At 38.4% G+C, this 24,988-nt stretch overlaps 1 protein-coding gene and 2 non-coding genes across 4 annotated transcripts; all 3 read right to left on the bottom strand.

The window, feature by feature from the left end:
- Positions 1 to 1,996: 1,996 nt before the first annotated feature.
- On the bottom strand, positions 1,997 to 15,001 carry ADH5 (alcohol dehydrogenase 5 (class III), chi polypeptide). 2 transcript variants are annotated; one of them, XM_019741142.2, is made up of 9 exons: positions 14,867 to 15,001; positions 12,143 to 12,244; positions 9,290 to 9,431; positions 8,675 to 8,762; positions 6,015 to 6,234; positions 5,611 to 5,871; positions 4,463 to 4,598; positions 2,430 to 2,568; positions 1,997 to 2,287 (listed from the first exon to the last, which is right to left on the bottom strand). In XM_019741142.2, the coding sequence occupies exons 1-9, from the start codon at positions 14,876 to 14,878 to the stop codon at positions 2,263 to 2,265; spliced, it is 1,125 nt and encodes a 374-aa protein (XP_019596701.1). In that variant the 5' UTR covers positions 14,879 to 15,001; the 3' UTR covers positions 1,997 to 2,262. The 2 variants fall into 2 exon arrangements, with proteins under 2 accessions (XP_019596701.1, XP_074179351.1); XM_074323250.1 differs by lacking the exon at positions 14,867 to 15,001 and adding an exon at positions 13,626 to 13,652.
- A 1,538-nt stretch (positions 15,002 to 16,539) lies between these two features.
- On the bottom strand, positions 16,540 to 16,612 carry LOC141570288 (small nucleolar RNA U2-30). The gene has a single exon (XR_012494293.1). It is a non-coding gene; the product is annotated as a small nucleolar RNA U2-30 (small nucleolar RNA).
- A 145-nt stretch (positions 16,613 to 16,757) lies between these two features.
- LOC141570289 (small nucleolar RNA U2-19) lies at positions 16,758 to 16,837 on the bottom strand. Its single transcript, XR_012494294.1, has one exon. It is a non-coding gene; the product is annotated as a small nucleolar RNA U2-19 (small nucleolar RNA).
- Between the last annotated feature and the right edge of the window lie 8,151 nt (positions 16,838 to 24,988).

Genomic DNA, 24,988 nt, shown 5'->3' with positions numbered 1-24,988 from the left:
ATTTCTCTGTAGCATGTGATATATTTGACAGCATTTTACGCACAGAATTTCTTTCAAAATTGGAGTCAGTCCTCAAACCCAGATGCTGTATCAACCAAGTTTATATAATATTCTAAATCTTTGTTGTCAACAATCTTCATAGCATCTTCACCAGATTTCATTTCTAGACCACTTTATTTGCTCACCCATAAGAAATTCATCAAGTTTTATCAGAGATTGCAAAAATTCAAAACTTCAGGCTCCACTTCTGATTTTCTTGAATTTCCACATCTGCAGTTACTGCCTCCACTGAAGGCTTGAAACCCTCAGTCATCCATGAAGGCTGGAGGTAACTTCTTCGAAACTCCTGTTGATTTTATTTTGACCTCTTCCCATGAATCATGAATGTTTTTCTTTTCTTAAGCTAGCTTTTCTTTATTATGGATTAATCTTAGATCACGTGAACTTGAAAGGCATGAGTTAGTTTCTATATTTCTAAGAATTTTAGAATACCCAATCCTTACAAGTGCTTGCCTTTAAATTAATTTCAACAATACCATCTGGAGGTAGAAAATTGTCTCACATTTGCAACACACATATATAGACTCACGACAACAGACGCAGAGAGCTTTTAGCCTTGAGAAAAACTTTCTGGTTTATAAAAGAACAGTTGGCTCCCACGAATGTAATTAATGGCATCTAGAATGGTGACTCCTTCCAATTTACTTTGCCCAAGCCCATCAGAGGAAATCACTATATGAAATACTGTGAGAATTACCAAAATGTGACACACTGAGTGAATGCTGTTGGAAAAATGGCGCTGACCAACTTTGCTTGACACAAGGTTGCCACAAACCTTTATTTAAAAAAAAAAAAAAGCCTATCTGAGAAGCACAGTAAAATGAAGTGCAATAAAACGAGGTATAGCAGGTCCTTGAAAAACATGGTTTCCTTCATTTCATTGTAACTTTGGTAAGAAAGATTCCCAGCTGGGGCCATTGTCTGTGCAGTGTTTGCATGTTCTCCCCATGTCTACGTGGGTTTTCTCCAGGTGCTTTTGTTTCCTCCCACATCCCCGAGATGTACATGAGGTGAATTTGATTGGAGTGTGGGTGTGAGTGGCCCTGTGACGGGAAGGTGTACTGTCCAGGGTGGGGTACGGCCTTGTGCCCCCTCTGAGCTGCCAGGAGATGCTCCTGCCACCCATGACCCAGGGCTGGAATAAGGGGGTTGGAAAATCATTATCTGACTTGTTTTGATTAATCTTTCTTAAATGTATGTATAGCTCACATTTATTTGTATTTAGTATTAAAAGTGTTTTGAATCTTCACCTAGAAGTTTGGTGATGTTTTTGTGACCAGAAATATGCCATAGAACTTAACTCTTATTTACATCAATTAGCCTGTGTTATAACTGGGGTAGCCATTTCAAAGAACCTGTCAATGACGCTGAGGACTTACTGTGTGCCTGTACAGTACAACCATACAACATGCATGAGAGCGATAAACACCACCATCTGGATGGTGACTACCTCTGGATAGGCAATGTGGTCTGCAAGTGAAAATGTTAGGATTTGACGAAAGTGCTGGGAACTTGGATATTCAGTATATAAATAACTACATTTTTCATATATTTGCAACAGTTCACAGAGCTACCAACACACAACCTGCTTAAGCACAGAAGTAGTTCCAGCGATGAATTTTAGTGCTCACTGCGGGCCACATACCATGACGGAAACTGGGGGTGTAAGTCTGAACAAGGCATGGTATCTGCCCTCCAGAAGATAATCTCAAAGAAGCCAACTTGGGTTCTGATTAACTTTGCCACTGATGGCTAAGGAAATCTGTTCTTTAGTAAATGGGCCTAAGACTCTTAAAAGTTAAGCCAAAGTTAGTGAGGACAGCAGCAGATACTCACTATGGCCTGCTTCCTCTATCTTTCTTTCAAAGAGTGAAGATAATGGGGAGAGAACTGTGAGAATAAATTCAGCATAAAACAGAAATAACTTCCACACATATGCAGAAATTACTTTTATTATGTTAAAAATCCCTTAATGAGATAGCAATTATTCATGTGGAGAGTCCAGAAAACAGATCTATGATTGTATTAGTCTTATCCTTGATTAGAGATTTATGAATTATACACAAAACATTACTCCCTAGAGTAGGTTAATGAAGGTCTAAGAGGCTGTGAACTTGGAAGAGCTTCTCCCTGCTTGTCTGGCTGCTTCAATCAGACCACATGGCTCAGGTATAAGGATGGACATGTTTTTCTCTTTTGAATTTAAAACTTTACAACAGTTCGGATGCTGTAAGAGAAGGAAACAATAAACATAGGTTTTGAATGATTATCTTTTAAGACCACGAAAATTGTATTTTTTAAACCGTTCTTCCTTTATAAACCTCAAATCATTACTACATTCTATATACACAACTAAATAGGAAACTTACCTCTTTCCTGCATGCAACAGTTCAAAGGCTTTGTTAATTTGGTCAAAAGACAGATTGTGAGTTACAAATTCATCAACTTTTATCTTTTTGGACATATATTCGGACACCAGCTTTGGGATGCTCTCTACACTCTTCCATCCTAAAAGAAATCACACATCTATTGATTAATTTTCTGCAACAAATTTCTACAATATGCTTATTACTTTGTGGATGACAAAAACATTTAAGAGAATACATTTTTCATTAAATAGGAACTGAAAACTTCAAAATTAGCATAGAGATGAGAAAGAATTTAATGCACATCATTAGTTAAGAAAAAAGTAAATGCCTGTTTAGTATTTTCCTTTTTCTCTATTTACCAAAGTCTCATTAAGTTTCAATTGAGACTTGTAGACTACGCAGGACAGAACTCTCCAAGTCTTAGAACAAACTTGTTTATGTCCACAACAGCAAAGATTTCTATAATCGTGAAATTCAAGGAAGAAAAATATTGATGTGATATATGTGACTTTATCTCTTTGGTTTTAAATTCAATAATGAAACAGGTGAAATTGACAGCAAAGTAGGAAATCTTGCTACTGTAAGATTTTAAGCAAAATTAGATGCTTCAATTTTCAACTGTATTGAAAGGAATAAATGAACAAAGGAACCTTCTTACCTCTAAAATGAGGGATGCTTTAGACGATATTTCAAACCTTTTGAGGTTTTTCCAAACCTCACTCCTTATATTCCCTTCATTTTTTCCCTACAAATTGTGAGCTTTTTCTTTCTCCTTTAAAACTCTTGTTAACTAAGACAACTACAACTCTAGGCCAAAACTTCTATTTACACCTGTGGGTCATATTTTAGCAACACCCATGGGGCCCCAATGTTCCAGTTTAATTTTCAACCAGCATGTTAGGATGAGGCTTTAGTTAAGAGGTTCCTACCAAGCCTCTGGTTCAATCACCAGGCTTAGAATAACCTTTCAAACCAACTATGGACCCTGAAATGATGCCTCTGAGTTGCATGTGTGGCTTTGAAAGTCTGTTCTAAGATACTCAAATGCGGCATACATCTAGGGCTTTGGAAAGGAGGGTTTAGGCAGCAGGACATTTTCTACAGCAAACTCTATAGTACAAAGACAAAAAACTTTGGCCAAACCCCTCATTTTAGCAACTTTACTAATTTTTTTCTTTTGACTTTCAAAAAGTTGGTGTAATACAAGGTAGGGGATATTAACAGATAACCTTGTTAAACACAGGTAATTAAAAAGTCATGCTATTTGATTTTTTTCCCTAAAAGGATGTTACGTAAGAATATATATTTTTAAAAAGCCTGTAGATTTCATTCATTCTACAGGCTTTTAGATTTCATTCATTCATAACAGTTAGGTATACAAACATGTTTTGATGTCTTCGCTTCTCTAGCTGAGCGACCATGAAAAAGATGGAAACTGTTTCTCAGCATTCTACTGGTATTTAGGCAACCCTAAGCAGACATGTACTTTTCAGGCTCACACAAGGGAAAAGTGATCGGTCTGGCACGTTTTCAATTTTGTCGTAACGTTTTGTCTAATTTAGTATTTTTGGTTTAAGACTTAGTATTGGTTACTGCTGAAATCAGTGCTATTCAGACAGAGGTGTGATCACATACAGTGATCACTGTACTCTCTGAAAAAGATTAGTAAAGAGGCCACAACATGACACAGTGTGGCTGAGACTGGTGCTTGCTTACCTCGCAATCAACTTCTCACTCCTGCCCTACCCCCAACTACATCCTCATTAACAGAGGTTGTTTTTTTTCGTTTGTGTTTTTTTCAACTGTGTAAAAAGTGGCCTTGTGCTTCAGGAGAAGCTGAGCACCTGCCCAGCCGTAGGGGGAAAATACTGATTGAGTGTGATACCCTTCTATTAAAATAACTTTATATGAAACAACTCATGATGAGAAAGTAGCCTATGAAAATTCTTGTTAAAACAACAAAGTTAGCCTAGAATTAAAACTCTTGCCAATGGAAATAAGAGAAAAAGTACTCATCTCATCCATCAAATTACCTCCAAAGGCAGTGCCTTTCCACGTGCGGCCTGTTACCAGCTGGAATGGACGAGTGGCAATTTCTTCACCTGAAGCAGCTACTCCAACCACCACGCTAACGCCCCAGCCTTTGTGGCAGGCTTCCAGCGCTGCTCTCTGTAGGCAGATACAACCAAGTCACAGAGGCAGTGCATTCTGCTAAGAATAACTACCCCCTCCCCCAAACCTCCTCAGGGAGAGGGTGGTGTCACAAAGCTTTGTACAAAAAATGGCAACAAAATGATCAAACTGAATATTCAATAAAATTTTATTTTAACAGCTTAAAAAAAAAAAAATTACTAGGTTGCCAGATGGCTCAGCTGGTTAGAGAGGGAGCTCTCAACAACAAGGTTGCCAGCTCAATATCCCCCATGGGATGGTGGGCTGCGCCCTCCTGCAACTAAAGATTGAAAATGGCAACTGGACTTGGAGCTGAGCTGAGCCCTCCACAACTAGACTGAAGGACAATGATTTGGAGCTGATGGGCCCTGGAGAAACACACTGCTCTCCAATATTCCCCAATAAAATTTATATATAAAAAAAATTACTAACTTGGCTAAAAAGTAACATAAATTGAAAAAATTTAAAGCTTTTACTTGCTAATTTTAAAAGTAAGTGCTAGCTCAAAATTCTAAACACTTTAATAAAAGAAGCAGGCAGAGAAATAACAGTAATACTATTGTTGAGTGTCTACTTTGTGTCAAGTAGGTGCCCTTGCTACCTGCATTTTACACATGATGAAACTGAGGGTTAGAGAAGTGAAGTCATTGATCAAGGTCACTGATTTAGTATGCAGATGTACATTTAATTTCAAAGCTCTCCACAACTGCATCACTGACTTTTTATTTGAGGAGACATATTCTAAGATTTGGCATGCAATGAAAGGTAAAGAAACATTTTTCTTCACTTTCCTGGGCCATCCTAGTATCATTTCCCATTTGTAGTTCAAGCAGTAATTTTCCCATTTTTGTATGAGAATTCTTATCAACAGACTTTTCCTTTCCAAAAACAAAACAATTTTAAATCATAAAGAAAATTGCATTTAAAAAAAGTAGAGAGAGAGAGAGAGAGAGAGAGAGAGAGAGAGAGCGAGCGAGAGAGAGAGAGAGAGGACGCCAAGTATACTTACCATGACCTTCACGTTACCAATACACTCAAAGGAATAGTCCACTCCCCCATCAGTCATCTCAATGAGCACTTCCTGGATGGGTTTACTGAAGTCCTGGGGGTTGATACATTCGGAGGCTCCAAACTCCTTCGCCCGTGCGAATTTCTCTTTATTGATGTCCACACCAATGATCCGGGACGCACCGGCCACCTTACAGCCCATGACAACCGCCAATCCAACTCCTCCAAGACCAAAGACAGCACATGTAGAGCCAGACTCCACCTAACAGTCAAGATAGTCTGTGAGGTACTCCTTCCACCGCAGTCAAGGAAATCACTAGGTTTCTTACAGATCAGGCCAGTTTGATTATTCCACCAAAGTTCGGTTGTATCAAATTAGAAAGCAGAAGCAAGGTCAACACTTACCTTGGCAGTGTTCACAGCAGCACCATAACCAGTTGAAATGCCACAACCTAGGAGGCAGACTTTATCCAAAGGTGCTAAAGGATCAATTTTAGCAACAGAGATATCAGCCACAACTGTGTATTCAGAGAACGTGCTGGTTCCCATGTAATGTAAAATTGCCTTTCCTTTGCAAGTGAATCTGCTTGTGCCATCTGGCATTAATCCTTTCCCTTGAGTGGCTCTAAAGAAAATAAAAAAAAGGAAAAAAGGCAGGGTAGAATCAGGTTTTCTAAAACACATAGGAAAAGGAATTAGTTTTCAAAATAATGACCAATAGTTAGAAATGTGTGCTAAGACCAAAAGTCTAATTTCTAATGTTTTTATTACTAATTTAGCCTCTTTCAGCAATGCCCTACTAAGAAAACTTACAAGACATTTACAACCTTACCATCTTTTCCAACATTCAATATTCTTCTGGATCTTACTGTCAGAGTATTGAAATAATTTTAACAGCTACAACTTACGGATCAGGTGAAATTATTTTAAAATTCCATCATAAAACCCTGTGAGCAAATGTGACGTCATAAAGCAAATCCAGCATCTACACAAGCAGCGATCACAAGCAATTATTCAGATTAGCTGATGAAAATAGATGGCCAAACTGGCTAATTTAGACCTTTCAGGAGGCCTTTTTCAAAAGTCTAATAGTCCTCAAGGATTTAAGTTATCTGTCCTCTTCACTTAGCTTTTTGCCTGTGTAGTTGGTTACAGTAATAAGGGGAGGGGGAGGCAGAGGACAAACTCACAAAGGCAACCAATATGGTATGTGGTAACAAAAATTATTTTTGATATTCTAAATAGATAGGTGATATCTGGTTTAGCATTATGGGCCCTAAAGTCAGACACACTTGGGTTCAAATCCTGTGTGATCTTTGGCAAGTTAATTAACTTTGTGCCTTAGTTTCCTCACTAGAAAATGCAGAAAAACAATTATATTTTTCTCATAGATTGCTAAAAAAATCAAAGGAGATGTTATGAAAGCATTAGCATTGTGTCTGGTATAGTGCTTACTAAATATTTGTTATTTTTAATAAAATTACTAAAATATTTTTAAAACTTTGATGTGCACTTTTAGACAAATTCTTAGGAATATATATGAATAAACAAATACACAGATGAAGAGAAAATGGACTGCCTCTGGACTTGAGTAAATAGATGTCTTTTGAAAGAAAAACAAAAATATGACCAGAAATAGAACAAATAGGTGACACAGCTCTACCATAAATGTTGTATCTTTACGAGAGCAACTCGTTTAACCCTACTTAATGTGAGAAATCACTTCTTCCCAGAGGAGTTTCATGAACAAAAGGTAACAGGATACATTTTAAGCTCTGAAAGCTTATATCCTTCTAAAAGGTTTACAAAGAGCCACAAAAGTCTATTACCATTATTATACTTGAGTATCACAAAATTTTCTAGGCTGTTTTAAGTTCCCTTTAAAAACAACTAGGCTTTTGTTTTTCTTTTTTTCTTTTTTTTTGTTCTAGCTTTGCCTAAAGTAACTGGATTTATGTTATAAAATAAATGGAATCTTGTTTTCCAAAAATACAAACTAATTTTGTCAGCGGCATTAGATTTCCCATATACTCCTGGGAGTGTATCCGATGACTCAGCAATTCCAATCCCAGGAAAATACCAAAGAGAAAGTAGTGCATATATCCACCAAGAGACACGTTTAATCATGTTCACAGTAGCATTCATCACAGCCCCAAACTGGTAGCAATTTAAATGTCCATCAGCAGAAAGGATAAACAGTGGTACTTAGAGTGGAATATGACAGAGCAACAACAGAACAACTTGGAGACACTTTGCAGACACTGTCAGTGAAACAAACCAGACAAAATAGTACATTAAGCATAATTCTATTTACATGAAGTTCACAGTGTAAGAAATCAGAATAGTGATTACCTTTGAGGGAGGCAGGTGTTGACTTAGAAGGGATATGAAGGACTTTGAGGGGTACGGGCAGGGTTCTCTATCTTGATCTGGTTGATGGTTATAACCATTAGGTGTATATATACATAAAAACTCATTGAGCTGTACACTTAAGATTTGTGTATTTTACATACTTTATTATATATCTTTTCTACCTCAATAAAAAAGAAAACAGAAGAGAACAAATACAAAGAGAGCATAATCTGCCTCAAAGAAGTTCTTTAAGTGATGTTACCTTACTACAATAAAGTAAGTATAATACCTTTTCCATGTTAAGGGGTTATCTCTTGTAGTCTTTCTTCCCAGTAACCTTATGAGGTAAATTTTATTACTTCGATTTCACAGGCAATAAAATGGACCTAAAAATGATTTCATTTAACTTTATCAGCATGTCCCTCTTTATTACATATTTTGGCAAATTTAACCTAATGTTATGGAAAGAGAATGAGTTCAGAAAATTCAGTTTTCTCTCTTCATAGCTGATGATACTGAGCAAAGCACTTAATTTCTGAGTTTTAACTTTCTAATCTATGAAAACTGGGATACTAATGATCATAGTGAGATAACTATAAAGATGGAATGAAATAATTCATGTAGAATGCTCTGTATAAATTGCCACAGAGTTACTTATTATCATCATTATAATATGACCTCTTGTTTTAAGAATGAAATAAAAAGGTACTAACCTTATCTTCTGGCAAAGGTTCGTTTTAGGATTTAGACAAAATTTGCATTCTCCACACTGAGGGATGTAAAGTGGGATGACAGTATCACCTGGAAAACAAATGCAAAGGCATTATCCTGAATAGGTAGCATCTGTTTCTAAATGAATGACTACATCAGTCCCTGCAAACTCCTATTCCTGTCAACTCATGCAGCTCTGCAAAATTAACTTCAAGACTTAGAACTTGACCTACACAACATCATTCAGATGCTGCCTGACTGTGCAAAAAATAAAGTTTCAAAATTTTTACTAAAGGAAACTCTTAAAACAATAACTACAGAACAAGGACTAATGTGCTTCAAAATATTGACTCGCTGACGCATCTTTAAAAATTCTTGCTAATTGGACAAAATTGGTATTGGAAATATACTTAAGCAGTTTCAGATGAACAGCAGTCTACAAAATCAAAGAGAAAAAAAACACCAAATATTTGTGCTTCCCACGTGAAGAACAAAATCAATCTTGACAACTTACTTAGGCGATAACTTGTTCACAAACGATGCATAATTTAAGAAATGTAATTTCCCCATAGAAATAAGCCAAAGTTATAAAATAAGTGGTTCAAATACCGTCTTACCTGCTTTCACTTTAGTAACTCCTTCACCAACACTTTCCACGATTCCAGCACCTTCGTGTCCCAAGATCACTGGAAAACTCCCTTCAGGGTCAGCCCCACTCAGGGTATAGGCATCAGTGTGGCAAACCGCAGTGGCAATAATCTATCAGAATATTAAAATAAAGAGCGTTGAAGTGTGTATGCATGAAATTCGAACTGAAGCATAGGTCACAGGAAAGCCACTTGTACTTTAATGCCATATTTCAGTGATTCGAAGATACATCTCTTTTATAGTTTTACCCCTCTAATACCAGGATGTGCTTTCAAATCTCTGGCATCTTAACAACTAGAACTGGCAGCATTTTTTAGTGGTACATAAAAGTAACGGTGCATTTATATGCGGTAAAACATAGTATATCGATTCTCCTTTCCAGTACATATTCACAAGACAAGTAAACAAGGTGACTGTATGGGCACTTGTGCCTACAGGTGTGAAGAGGAACGGCACCTGTGTGCAAAGCCAGGCGGAGCCCATTCACCGCTGGCCTCCTTGTGGCTGCTGGGAAATGTGATTTCTTAAAAGGTACTATTTCTGAAATATGCCAGCATGCTGGTCTGTACCAAATCTCAGAGCTTTTAGTGGAACCAACTCCCTTTCAGCAGCCACACCAAATTCTACTGAAATAAGCCCCTTCCTTACTCTTGTCTCTCTGGCTTTGAAGTATTTATCTTTCCACACCACTAAAGCACTGGAAGGAAGTTTTAGAGAGTTTATATTTATGCCTCTCTGCTTCTCACCTATATACACACTTACAATGTAACATTCTTTGCTATTTTTGTTAGCAGCTTCCCAGGGACAGCTGAACTCAGTGTGCCCCATACAGTTCATCTTACCCTGTTTCCCTGAAAACAAGCCCTAGCCAGACAATAAGCTCTAACCCGTCTTTTGGAGCAAAAATTAGTATAAGATCTGGTCTTATTTTAATATAAGACCGGCGCTTATATAAGACCGGGTCTTATTTTAATATAAGACCAGGTGTCATGTCATGTCATGTCATGTCGTGTCATGTAATATAATACTGGGCCTTACAATTTTTGCTCCAAAAGACGCATTAGAGCTGATGGTCCGGCTAGGTCTTATTTTTTGGGGAAAATGGTAGTTCGTTCAGGGCAGTTTCTTTTTCAGTGGCAAAACCAAAATCAGGTTAATTTCTGACTTTAAGGGAAAACATACAGGCTAGTATAAGATTTCAGATTCCTGGCCCTGGGTTGAAAAGGACCTGAAAAAGGTATTTGGTTCTGGACTTCCTGACCTGGCATGTGTGATCTCTGAGAGCATGAGACAGTACACGTATGAAGTGTGATCAAAACACACAGTGAATGATTAAAAAAAAAAAAGATTACAGTAAAAGACACATTGCCATTAATCCCCCTCAAAATACTCCCTCTCACTTCGAACACACTTATCCCATCATTCTTGCCACTTTCTGAAGCAGTTCTGGAAGTCCTCTTTTGTGAGTGTCTTTAGTTGCGCCATCATGGCTGCCTTGATATTCTGAATTGATTCAAAACATTTACTTTTCATGGTCATTTTGATTTTGGGGAAGAGCCAGAAGTCGCATGGTGCCAGATCTGGTGAATACTGTGGCTGAGGACACAACCGTATGTTTTTGACAGAAACTGCCATATACCAGAAGCGATGTGTGACATGAAGCATTGTCATGATGGAGGATGACTTACGGCACACTTTAAAACACACCTTCTCTCAACCGTAGCTCACACCCGACTGACTACACCAAACAAGTTGAAACTTGTCACATGTTACTACGGTTGGATGTACCCCTTCCCGTATCGAAGATCCCTGCCTTTCTGTTGAATGGCACTGGGCAGCAGCATTCACATGTTTTGATCACACCTTGTACATGTGGTGTGTGTTGCGAGGTGGGATGAGGGGACATATATTTCAATTTACAGCAATAAAGAGGTGATTTTTCTAGAATGTCAGTTTTAATCAGTGGTCATACTTTAGAGAATTAATTTTATATCAAAACAAATACAGAGTAGAATGCTAAAAACATCCAGCTGGGTTGCCTTGTGCACTAATGCCTCTCTCCAAGGGTAACTCCATTTCTCTCCTACAGCAAAGGTTGAGAAGCACTGGAATAATGAATCCCCTGAACCCTGGCCCTGTCTGCAGGGTTCAGTACATTTTAAAGCTCTCTAAGCAAACTGACTTCACTTGGTTTTGCTCCAGTCAATCTGAAACCTCTTCCCTAATCTTATTTAAAGTCTCTTGTAAAAACTGAAGACCATTTATTCTTCTGTTGTTTCTAGTACTGTGTTTCCCCCAAAATTAGAGCCAGACCATCAGCTCTAACGCATCTTTTGAGCAAAAATATAAGACCTGATATGTTGTGTTGTGTTATGTTATATTGTTTTTTTTATGTTATGTTATACCTGGTCTTATATTAATTTTTGCTCCAAAAGATGCATTACAGCTGATGGTCTGGCTAGGCCTTATTTTCAGGGAAACACGGTATGTCACCATACACTTTAAGTTTTGGGAGGAGCAGAAACGTGAACATCCTACAAAGTCACCTTAAACCCAGGCTACAGAAATAAATTGCAGTAATCTAGTGACTCCCAGGGAAGGTTGCTCAGCCCAACATCAAAGCTAAAAGATGGAGAGGAGTGCTAGAAAGGTGAGAGGGATAAAATAAGAGGAGGATGTTGTAATTCTACAGTTGGATGACTTTCAATACCTTCTTCTTGACATTGTCCTTTGGGATTTATCCTCTGCAGACCTCAGAGGATTCATCTATCCAGAGACCTAATTGTAAGTCTTCTTTTCCAGTGCTTTAAATGTATCATTACCTTAATTCGAACTTCATGAGCCTTTGGGGGTGCCACCTCTACCTCCTCTATGGAGAGAGGCTTTCCAGCCTCCCAGGCAACAGCAGCCTTGCACTTGATAACCTGAAATGGGAAAAAAAGAAAGCAAGTTGTTTATTATTCTGAACTAATAATAAACTGCTTATTAGTTAATTTAGATACTAATGAATGCTAATCTTAGAAAATATATCAGATTCACAAAGAAACATATACCTGTAAGTGATATGAAGAATTGTTTTGCATGTTTTTAGATTTCATATAAATAATATGCATTAAAAATATTTAATTGAGATGACCACATGGGCAGATATGAAAGCCTCTTTTGGTTAAGAAGTTTTATTCATAACATATTTAATGGCTCTCTACAGTGCACAAGGGGGAGAGGGTTAAGAATAATGGTTCCAAGAGAATTTGATTCAGTAAGTCTGGCATGTGGTCCAAGGAATTGGAATGCTTAACATGTGCCCCATGAAATTCTTTTGCTCAGGCTGGTGTCGTAACACCAGTGTAGTACAAACATGCAAGTGGGAAGAAGTGTAAGGAGTATCAGAACTGGAGAACTTTAAAAAGTACATCTATCCTTTTAACTGTGTTATCCAATACAGTATCCATTTGCCACCTGTGGCTATTGAGCACTTGAAAAACGGCCAGTCTGAACTCAGTTAAGCTGTAAGTGTAAAATATACTCAGATTTTGAAGACTTAGTACAAAATAAAAAGAGTAAGAGTATTTTAATATTTTTAAAATACTGATTAACTGTTGACAGTGTTTTGAATATACTGGATTAAATTTTAATCCAATTTTAATGCCATTTTAATATAGCTAACAGAAAAGTTAAAATTACATATGTGACACATTATTTCTACAGTATAGGGCTGCCTTAGAGCTTCTAGTCAGTATACTCCTCCGTTACCAGAGAATCAAGAGTAATGAGAAAGGTTTTGATCAGTTTACATAATGGTTATGGAACGTGTTGACAGAATAAAGGTTGAAAACCACTGGGTTTATAGGAGACAGACTGGAAAGTCAATAATTACAAAAAGTATGATTTAAAGGGAGAAGTACAAAGTGCTACAGAATGCAAAAGGTGGAGAAAGAGTGTAACTTTGGTCGCTGAGTTTGCAAAACTTCACTTTTAACTGGGATACCGAAGGAGGAGGAATAGTTAGTTACAAGTGGTGATAAAACACGGACTTACAGGGTGACAGTGAAGAGTGATGAGAATGAATATGAAACCCCTAACATAGTCCTTGGCAGAGTGAGTGTAGCTTTGCAAAAATAAGTTAGTAGTTATTAGCAGCAGAACAAAGTGTGGAGAAAAAGGAGAGTTGAATTATATAAAGAGATGAGTGCCTTGTGTAAAATGGTGAGGCCAGAAATTATTGCTTTTATAATTAAAATGCAGATAAAATAGTAAATCTGATAGTACAAAGAATTCAGACACTGCATTGGAATCTTTACTCACCTCAATGTACATAAATCTCAAAGGTCAAATTCAGATTACTAACAATGAAGTCATGTATGTTAGAGCTCTTAAGCAACCAGAATAAATATTTCATCCCTAATCTAAGTTTTATGCTTCCCCCCCTTTTAACGAATGCTTGAAAGGAGTTTAAACTTTTCCTTTCAATGACAAATCTAAACAAAACACTCTAAATCACTGGCAGTTGCCGCACTTTAACATTTTAACAATAAAAGGAATAATTTTTCACCTTGTCTGAATAAAGATACTTGGTAATAAGGAAAAACAACTTCCAATTTGTTAATTCTGAAAGATCTTTGGAGTTTACCATTTCTGTTCAACTCCAAAACTTATAGAAAATTTCTGAAGTTTGCAAAGCAACTTTAGACTGATTACTCGTAGTATTTGTACATTTCTACCTTTCTGTATTGTCTAATGTGTATTTCAGAGACCTGGTATAGTCTATCACACAAGGACAGACCTGAGCAGAATCCCAGCTCACTATCCTCAGTGTGACCAACCTCTAAGCACTACCAACCTCTAAGCCTCAGTTTTTGGACTGTAAAACGGGAACATTACCTCACAGAGGTTTTACATGAGGATTAAAGGATATAAAGCTCCGGTGCCTAAACATTAAAAAGGGTTACTGAAAGGGATCTAGGAGTCTTCCTAAAATACATTCTTTGGTGGCATAATAATGGCTCAATTAGGAGTTACTATCATGAAACACAAGCAGCCTATAGGTTAGGTGCACTGACTGGCCACAGCTGTGCCACCTGCAAGTATGACCTGGGGTAAGTCACAATAAATCTTGTACTTGTTCTGCGACGTGATGCAAAACGAGGTACAAGGAAGCCAGTTTTAATTGATGTAAACAAGAGTTAAGTTCCTACTGGCATCTCATCAACTGTACAATGAAATGCCGCTGAACAAAAAGATGTTATTATTCGAGGACCGGCTGCACTTATTTTTGCCTAAGCAAAGCGTGGTACCTCCTCAGCCACTTTCACCAGGATACGCACAGACCACTCCCGCCCCCCAGTCTCCGGTTCTCCCCTCCCCATCCGGCTGCCCAGAAGCAGCAAAACCCTCCCAAGTAAGGAGCCGAAACAAAGCTTCCTTCCCGCCAACCCGCTCGTCGGAAGCCCCGATTCGGCTCCGGTAGCCAGCGGCTAGGTTCCACCCTGTGTTTTTTCCTCCCTCCCTGACATTCTCGGACGCAGGCAGCGACTCTGCTCCGCTACCTTGCTCGCCATGTCCGCTGGTTCGTGTCAGCTCCCGGCGTGTGTCCTACGCAGGGGGCGTGGCGCCGGTGCGGGGTGGGTGGAACGTGCACCCGGCGCGTCCTGCTTCCGCCTGCGCCGGGGGGCAGGGCGTGGAGGCGGGGTTTACAAGAGCTTTGGGCCGGAAGGGCGGGGCCTGAGGTGCCGCGTGACCTGCGCTGCCGCTGGAGCTGGTGGTGTCGTCCTGGAGACTGAAGGCGTGTCGCGAGGCCGGTTGAGGGGCTTCGTGACTGTCCTGGCAGCTGGTTCCAAAACTTCTGTGAGGAAAGGGTTTCCCCGTGTAACCTTAGGCGAGGCAGTGCACAGAAAGCTTACAAAGGAGAGATGTGGAAGATGAGGGGCTATGAATTTTACCGGAAGCGCGTGAGAAACAGTGAGAGGACTGTGGTCTTGGTGCACCTTTTATACAGTATGTGTACGTTACGACTTGAGGATGCAAGATAAGAGTAAGCCCCCTTCAAGGGACTCTCCATCGAGAGGGGAAACTGAGAAGAATGAGAAAGGGGGACCTATTCGGGAAACTTCCTAAACTCCTATTCCAGCTGCTCCTGAAGGGTGAGGAGAAGTTTTGGTGTCGATAGGACACAAGGAGAGGACTTTGTAAGGAGGGGAATGGGGAAGCCAAATGTCTCCGTAATGTTGATGCATTTGATGTGTTTTAAGAGTGGGTCAGAGTTCAGAGAGCAGGAGGATGGAGTATTTGCCAGTTTGTTCTTAAATTCTGGTTGTTGTGGCTGCTGAATTTTATTAAAATAGCTTTACCAGACAGACAACTCTCTTCTCTGCTTCTTAGTCTTTTTCTTGGCTCCTTTTTCTTAGTACATACCTTAAGGGTTGGCAATCTCAAAAATTCTGTTCAAAGTCCTGCCCTTCACTTTCCCCTTTTATCCACACTATGGCTTTAATCTTCTATTTATGTAAGAACAGTTTCTAGAGTATGAATCAGGATGGCTCCCGGTAAACTCCAGTCTTGGGCGTACAGATGCCTATTGGACATCTGTCTCAATTAGGATATCTCAGTTATCTCACATTCAACTTGTTCAAAACTCATCTTGGCATCTTTCTCCTTAAAGGTACTCTTTCTTCTGTCTTTTTGTGGTACCACCATCGACCTACTTCCCCTGAACAGAAACATGGGAATAACAACTTTTCCCTCTCCCTCAGCCCCTGCATTCAATTTGTCACCAAGCCCTAAATACCTCTCACATCTTGTATTTCCTTTTTCTCCCCACTGCTCTTGCCTTAGTTCAGGCTCTCATCATTTCTTACAGAGTGTCTGAAAAAGCCTTCCATCTGATTTCTCTGTTGCCAGACCCCTGAATCTAATGCACTTCCAATGTCCCCTTCGTGATCTTTCCAAAACATACATCAATCCATGCCATTTCCTTTCACCTTTAATAATTTTTGAATGCTGTGGTTTATAAGTTGATAAATGTCATTCTTCTATTTAAAAATCTTCAAGGGCTGAGAGGAATAAAATCCAAATCCTGTAGCTGGACCAGCCAGACCCTGCATCATGTGGTTCCTGCTTATCTCTCCATCCATATGGTGTGCTTCAACCTTATGGAACATTTGCAGTTACTTAAAAGGACTGCCCCTTTTCTTTCTTTTTAAAAAAAATATTTTTCTTATCCTAGCTCACATCAAGTGTAGACACCTTCATAGATACAGAGAGAGGTCAATAGTAAAACCTTTTCATCAATGCTCAGAACTAATTAGCCTTTATACACACATATTACCCCCCCCATCTCATTCATCCATTAGCAAGTCCCTAGTTATTCACTATCGCATTTATAAATACACACATCCAGATATTAGCCCTTATTGTTTTAAGTTACTTTATACTTTTGCTACTCAGAACTACAGAGATAATGAAGCAGGTATATTAGAAGGTCTTCTGATGCTCAGATTTGAATATTTTCATTACTGATCCACTTCAGTAAGAGCAGATCTCAGAGGACTGTTTTCTTCTGTGATTCCAGTGTTTTGTACATAATAGAACTGCCTGGACTGTAGCAAGCATTTTTCTAATGGAAATTTTTTTTTTTTTTTTTTTTTTTTTAGCAAAGAGTTAATTTTCTTTTCCTTATTGCAGATATATTGTCTATCTTCTGGGATGAAACACTTGCATTTTTGTGGTACCCTGCTTACCACAATAATAGATGATTTATAATTTCCAGTCTTGCGTGTAAGGAATTTGGAAGTTTTCACTCCATCCTAATTAGTAAAATGCTGAGCAAACTGAGAAATCAGAAACTCTTTTTAAATCCATCAGAGAAGTGAGCTCATAGGGCAAACTGCTGGCCTCAGAATTGGAGAGACAGCTGGATACAAAGAATCACAATTTACTGTAGCAGAAAGCCATCTCCAGGAGAACCAGTATTGGGGTTGGAAAATGTGAAAAGTAATTTTTGAGCTGCTGGAAGCTTAGTGTAAATAATTCTGAGAGTTAAAAACTCCAGAGGGATCCAGTCATGGGGATGGGGAGCCCTCACACTTTTGTGACTTTTACCCCTAGGAGTTCTACCAGGTTCTTAGAGTGAAAATTGGAGAAGAATCCCCTTATGCTTCTGGCAGGGGAAGGGAAAAAGAAACCATTTTGAAATATACCACAGCATTCCGTTCTTAACAAGACTTGCCCTCAAGAGAAAGTATTTTATGAATGCTTAACCTACTGAAGTGTTTTAGAGTTTAACTGACATTGGGGAAGGGAAATATTCCAGCCCCCTCTAGAAATCCTATACCATCTGAGGGAGTGGGGAGGAGGGAAGGGAGAAGAAATTGTCAAGTTCATAATCCAGGGGGCACTGGATCACTAAAAAGTCTGAGAGCTATTCATAGGACTATAGAAAGCTTCCCCTTCTCCCACACCTTACCACTACATTACTAGAGGCGTGTTAGCCACCTTTTTACCCAGGAACTATATCATGTCTGCCTTTCAACAAAAAACTACAAGGCTTAATAAGAGGCATACTAAAAGGCAAAAAAACAAAACAAAACAGGTTGAAGAGAAAGAGCAAGCATCAGAATCAAACTGATATGGCAGGGATGTTGGCATTATCAGTAATTTTAAAAAACTATGATTAATATGCTAAAGGCTCTAACGGGGGAAAAAAAGACAATAAATAGGCAACGTGGAAGAACAGATGGAAAAATGTAAGCAGAGATATGGAAATTCTAAGAAAGAAACGAAAAGTAATACTAGAGATCAAAACCACTGTAATGGAAATAAAGAATGCCTTTTATGGGCTCATTAGTAGACTCTACATAGTTGAAGAAAGGATCTATGAGCTAGGGATATGTCAATAGAAACTTCTCAAACTGGAAAGCAAAGAAAAAAAAGATTGAAATAAATGGAAAAAGAATACCTAAGAACTGTGGGATAACTATAAAAAGTGTAACATACACATAATGGGAATATGAAGACTAAAGGGAAAGGAACAGAAGCAATATTTGGAACAATAATGACTGAGAATTTCCTCAAATTAATGTCAGACACCAAACCACAGATCCAAAAAGCCCAGAACATTAAGGAGGCTAATTGCCAAACAAACAAAAAAAACTATACCTACCTAGGCATAACATATTTAAATTACAGAAAATCAAAGATAAAAAAACTTGAAAGAAGCCAGAAGTCAAAACACCTTTCCTAAAGAGGAGTAAAGATAAGAGTCACATCCAATTTCTCCTGAGAAATAACCCAAAAAAAGAAAGTGAAGTGAAATATTTAAAGTGTTGAGGGGAAAAATAGCCCTCCAATTTAGAATTTTGTATTTGACTTTATCCTTCAAAAGTGGAGAAGAAATAAAGACTTTCCCAGACAGATAAAAATTGAGGAAATTTGTTGCCAGTATACCTGCCTTGTAAGAAATGTTAAAAGAAGTTCTTCAGAGAGATGGCAAATGATATAGGTCAGGAACTCAGATCTATATAAAGAAAGGAAGAGCATAGAAAATATAGTCAATAATATTGCAGTGACTATGTATAGTACCAGGTGGGTACTAGACTAACTAGGGGAATTACTGCATAAATTATATAAATGTCTAACAACTATGATGCACACCTTAAATAATATAAAATAATATTGAATGTCAACTGTAACTGAAAAAGAAACTAAAAAGTAAAGGGATGGAGAAAGATAGAACATGTTAATACTAGTCAAAAGAAAGCTAGAGTGCTATATTTCAGACAGAACAGACTTCAAAGCAAGAAATAGTCTGAGGTATAAAGAAAGGCATTACATAATGATAAAGAGGTCAATTCTCCAAGAAGAGATAACAATCCTTAATGTGTCTATGCTTAGTAACAGAGCTTCAAAATATATGAGGCAAAAAGGGATAGAACTACAAGGAGAAATAAATAACTGCATTATAACATTTGGAGACTTAATTCTCTATCAAAAATGGACAGATCCTGCATGCAGAAAATCAGTAAGGACATAGTTGAACTCAACAGCACTATCAATCACCTGGATATAACTGCCATCTATGGACTATTTCATCCAAAAATAGCAGAATTTTTTTGTTTTTTCTCAAGCTCACTTGGAACGTCCATCAAGATAGACTACCTTCTGGGTTATAAAAGACTCCTTAACAAATTTAGAAGAATAAAAATCATACAATGTATGTATGCTCCTTGACCACAATGGAATTAAACTAGATACAAATAGCCGAAAGATGGCAGGAAAATCAGAAAATACATGAGATTAAACCACACACTTCTAAATAACACATGAGTCAAAGAAGAAATCTCAAGTGATATTTAAAAATATGTATTTGAACCTAATGAAAATGAAAACACAACAAAATGTGTGGGATGTAGTGAAAGTAGTTCTTATAGAGGAATGTATAGCATTGAATGCATATATTGGAAAAGACGAAAGATCTAAAATCAACATCTACCCTTCTACCTTAGGAAAGTAGAAAAAGAAGAGCACATTAAATCCAAAATAAGCAGAATGAAAGAAATAATAGCATTTAGAGTAGAAATCAATGAAATTGAAAACAGGAAATCAGTCGAGAAAATCAACAAAACACAAAACTTTTTTGTAAAGATCAATAAAATAGATAAGACTTTATCTAGGCTAATTAAGAAAAAAAGAATACACATTACTAATATCAGAAATTAAAAAGGCACATCACTACAGATCCCATGGACATCCAAAGGATATTAAAGTAATAATATTATGAATAACTCTGTGCCCACAAATTTGATAATCTGATCAAATGGATGGAAGACACAATGTCCAAAATTCACACAAGAAATAGACCATTTGAATAGGCCTATATATATTAAATTGAATCAGAAATTACTAACCTTCTAAAACAGAAAGTACCAGACTCGGATGGGTTCACTGGTGAATTCTACCAACTATTCAAGGAAAAAATTGTACCAGTTCTCTACAGTCTTCCAGAATATAGAAGCACAGGAAGATAGACACTTACTAATTCATTCTACGAGGCCAGCATTACCCTAATACCAAAACCAGACAAAGCCATTACAAGAAAACTACAGACCAATAGCTCTCATTAATCTACATGCAAAAATCCTCCAAAATATCATCAAATTGAATCCAATTTATAAAAAGAGTTATATGGCACGACCAAGTGGGATTAATCCCAGGTATGCAAGGCTGGTTCAACATTTGAAAAATCAATTACTGTAATCCATCACATCAAGCTAAAAAATAAAAATCACATGATCATATCAATAGATGCAAAAAAAGCATTTGACAAAAATCCAACACCCATTCATGGTGAAAACTCTCAGGAAACTAGGAATAAAGGGAACTTCCTCAACTTGATAAAGAACATCTATTAAAAAATCTACAACTAACAATATACTTAATGATGAGAAATTAGAAGCTATCCCACTAAGATCAGGCACAAGGCAAGAATGTCCCCTCTCACTACTTCTTTTCAAAATGATACTGGAAGTCTTAGCTATTGCAATAAAACAAGAAAATAAAATAAAAGGTATTCTGATTGGCAAGAAAGAAATAAAATTGTCTCTATTCATCTTTCTTCTATATAGACATAATTGTCTATATAGAAAATCTGAAAGAATCCACAAAAACCTCCTGGAACGAATAAGTAATTTTAGCAAGGATGCAGGAAACAAGGTCGTATTCAAAAGTTAATTGCTTTCCTATATACAAGCAATGACAATTGGAATTTGAAATTAAAAATACAATACCATTTACATTAGCATATGAAAAAATGAAATACCTAGGTATAAATCCAACAAAATATATGCAAATGTGTATGAGGAAAACTGCAAAACTGTGATGAAAGAAATACAACAAGAACTAAATAAATGGAGAGATATTCCATATTCATGGATAGGAAGAGTCAATATTGTCAAGATGTCAGTTCTTCCCTACTTAAGCTATAGATTCAATACAATCCCAATCAAAATCCCAGCAAGTTATTTTGTGGATATTGACAAACTGACTCTAAAGTTTATATAAAGAGGCAAAAGATCCAGCGTACTCAACTCAATACTGAAGGAGAAGAGCAAAGTTGGAGGACTGACAGTATCCAACTTCAAGACTTACACTATAAAGATATAATAAAGGCAATGTGGTATTGGCAAAAGAAGACAAATAATCAATGGAACAGAATAAAGAGCCCAGAAATAGACCCACATAAATAGTCAATGATCTTTGACAACATAGCAAAGAAAATACGATAGAGAAAAGATAATCTTTTTAAAAATGGTGCAGGAACAACTGGACATCCATATGCAAAAAAAAGTGAATCTAGATACAAAATTAAACCATTCACAAAAATTACCTCATAATGGATCAGAGGCCTGAATGTAAATTATGAAACTATAAAATTTCTAGAAGATAATATAGGAGAAAAATCTGGATGACCTTCAGTATGGCAATGACTTTTTAAGTACAATACCAAAGACGTTATCCATAAAAATAATAATTGATAAACTGGGTTTATTAAAATAAAAAAAAACTGCCCCGGGGAAGACACTGTCAAGAGAATAGGACAAACTATAGACTGGGAGAAAATATTTGCAAGGCATATTTGATAAAAGGTCTGTTTTCCAAAGTATGTGAAGAACTCTTAAAACTTAACAATAAAAAACAAAAACCCTCAACAATAAGGAAACTAACAACACAATTAAAAAATGGGCAAATGATCCACCAAATTCCTCATCAAAGAAAATGTATATATTAAAAATAACCTGACCAGTTAGGAGATACAGATTATATTTTCCAAATACAAATCACAAAATGGACATAGCAGCAAAATATAGAAGTACTGGGGAACCTCAACCTTCTGGCATCATTTTGAAGCAGACCCTTTGTTAAATCCTTTACTTACCTTGCTCTCCATTTCATCTAGCAGAAGGGAGGAAACAATGAGTGACACGCTGACTTGTACCTAGTTCTGACTCTTAAGAGTTCATTTATTTTGAATTGAAGGACTCATTAGGTGAAAATGACCAGTCATTTTAGACTTTGTACAGGCAAGTCAGTGTACACTACAGATAGTCAAACAGATTTAAACAAATTGAAGCATATTTTCTCAAAGCTCACAAGAGAGAAAAATAAGTACTGAATGAAATGAAGGAGTTCACGAAGCCATAAATGTCTGCTACATGTTGAGGTGCACAGTTTTCTGCGCCCTCCCCCACATCCCAGCTCTCATTCACATTGCTTGGGTACATACTTCATTAGACAGGTAAAGACAGCCCTTGCTGCAACAACCCCCATGAATTGGAACAGGAAACTGTCTAACTGTCTAACTGAAGGAAGCCCCAGGTGGGTTGAACATGAGGGAGCCAGAAATGGTTGGTACTAATTCTATTCAATACCAAGGTTTCAAAACTACCCATCAAACCCTTTCTCTTGGGAAAGCACACATACACTTGGCATACAGAGAAGGTGGACTTGTATAGTTTGCAGCTGCAGATATGAATTGTGTTGTGCAGTTTTTCCTGTTACTTCTCAAAAACTACACATATCATGAAACTGGGAGTCAGAGACTCCTCAGATGGCTCTATTATTCCAAAGAAGTAAGTTTTCCTTGTACTTTTTGGCAGGTAATAATATATTGTAAGTTATGCATTATTGTCAGTAACCTGAGCATATTTTTTCCTGACAGGAACTCTAGAGCCTCTGGAAAACCTGAGAGGCAAGAGAAGTACAATTCCATGATTAAATGTAACAGGAAATTATAATGGGGCTTTTGATATTGTTACAGTTTGGGCTAAGAACTCCAATGCCAAGCAATATAGGTGCCAAAATTACCCGATAGTCTAAGGCAAGGTACTAGACTACCTTATGTAGGACATGCTAAGACACAGAAAATTTCTTTTGCCTGCATTAGCTCTTCTCCTATCTGTAAGCTAATAAGGAAGAGCAAATAATTCATGGGGAAGGGTAGAAATGGTTGGGAGGGAGGATTTCTGTGGAGAAAGTTGTCAGTGTGCTGTATGTGCCTTTCCTACTTCTTGGTGAGGGTGAAGGAAGCACCCCCCCCCCCCACATCCCCATCTGAAGCCAACAGAAGAAAACCCCTCAAAAAGCTTCAGACATTTTCTCTGGAACCTGAAAAACTCAAAGTCTTGTATCTGAAATAGAGAAAACAAATTTAAAGCCAGAGGCAGGTGAAACAACATGTCTGGTTGCAGAATGAAGTAGCACAGGCTTTAGTGGGGACAAGGACACAAGTGCATCTCCCACGGACTAAATGTGGACCCTGCAAGGGGGTACAGTTGTAGATCATCTTAAGAGGAACTTTACTAAAGAGATCCACCTTGAGACAGAAGGTGACTGGTGGAAGCCAAGGGCTGAAGCCAAAGTCTTAATTGACCAGTTGTGGAAAGAATTGTTCCTATAAAGGAAATGCAGGTAGAAGATCCCTACTAGGGCAGAGGTTCTTTGTGAAAACCACAGAAATCAACCAATCAAGTAGGAATCCAGTATATAAAAGATGCTACACCCGAAGGGCATCAGTATCTGATTGCAACAGTACTGGTCTTGTAAAGTGTAATTTTTTCTCCAAATTTTGCTTCCTTTCTAGGCTGGACAATGGAGGGGGCTTGAAGCAGTAGCTAGCAACTGGCAGGAGAGATGGAGCATGGGAAGGAGAAGAAGTAAACCTCTCACTCCTTCTCCACTGCAGATTTAGTTGGGTGGGGTAGGGGTTCCAGCTGAGTCAGCCAGGCAGAGCAACAGAGCTCACCAAGCCAATCAGATTCAGATTTGGCCTGTGGGGGGCAGACTCAACAAAGGCAAGAGGGCGCCCACCTGCCAGCTGCACAGAAGGTGGACCCCTCACTGGGAAAATGCTCACTATCCTCCAGTCCTCCCTCTGAAGTCACACATCTCAGTGGGCCCCCCCTACCGCGTATGTCTCCAAGGCCCCCAAGTCACCATCCCTCTGGCAGAATCCAACGTGTGTGCCTCCGAGCGAGTGAGTCTGTGCGTGGTCCGTTTAAGAGGATGTCTGGTTTTCCTGTAGCATTCCGACCCACCTGAACAGTTGGAATCCCCACTGTTTTTCACAGCCAGATGTTGTGGAGGCTCTTCTTCTGGCATCAGTACACTGGGCTGAGGAGCCTGTTGTGGGGGGTGTGGGGGCAGAACCCCAGAAAGCAGTTTCCAGGCTCTCGGTGTCACATAGACAGGTGCTGGCTCAGGTAGTAGATGGCCGTCAACTGTGATTGCATGGCCATCAGCTGTGGCTAGTTGGCCGTCAGCTGTAACCAGTGAGCCATTGGCCACTAATATAACTGCTGTGGCTACACTAGCAGAGAGAAGAGAAAGAATAGGGGCTAGCAAGAAGATGGCGGCTGGGCTGGCAAGCGTGGATGGCGGTTTGCGGACAGTGTGGATCCAGCCTCCAGTGAGAGTATAGTGCCGCCAGAGAGAATATAGTGGTATGACTCCCCTACCTATGGCTCCGTGGGTGTGCCTTTTTGGCCTCACCATGTCCTGCGTTCTCATGTGGGGAGCGGGACCAGAGACCCTGCATGACTCCCTGCATTACAAATGGCGCAGCGAGCAGGGTATGGTGCCAGCCAAAGCTCTCCAAAGGACAGTGGAGCAGTTTGTGT

Source organism: Rhinolophus sinicus, linkage group LG02, assembly GCF_036562045.2.
Source record: "Rhinolophus sinicus isolate RSC01 linkage group LG02, ASM3656204v1, whole genome shotgun sequence".
NCBI lineage: Eukaryota > Metazoa > Chordata > Mammalia > Chiroptera > Rhinolophidae > Rhinolophus > Rhinolophus sinicus.
This window is presented reverse-complemented; position numbering and strand designations above follow the sequence as displayed.

What these genes read in the sequence shown, in the direction of transcription:
- ADH5 (XM_019741142.2), bottom strand. An exon ending in AGTTACTAAAGTGAAAGCAG is followed by an intron (nt 8,763 to 9,289) that starts GTAAGACGGTAT and finishes TTTGTTTTCCAG; the next exon opens with GTGATACTGTCATCCCACTT. An exon ending in CTGTTGCATGCAGGAAAGAG is followed by an intron (nt 2,288 to 2,429) that starts GTAAGTTTCCTA and finishes CTTCTCTTACAG; the next exon opens with CATCCGAACTGTTGTAAAGT.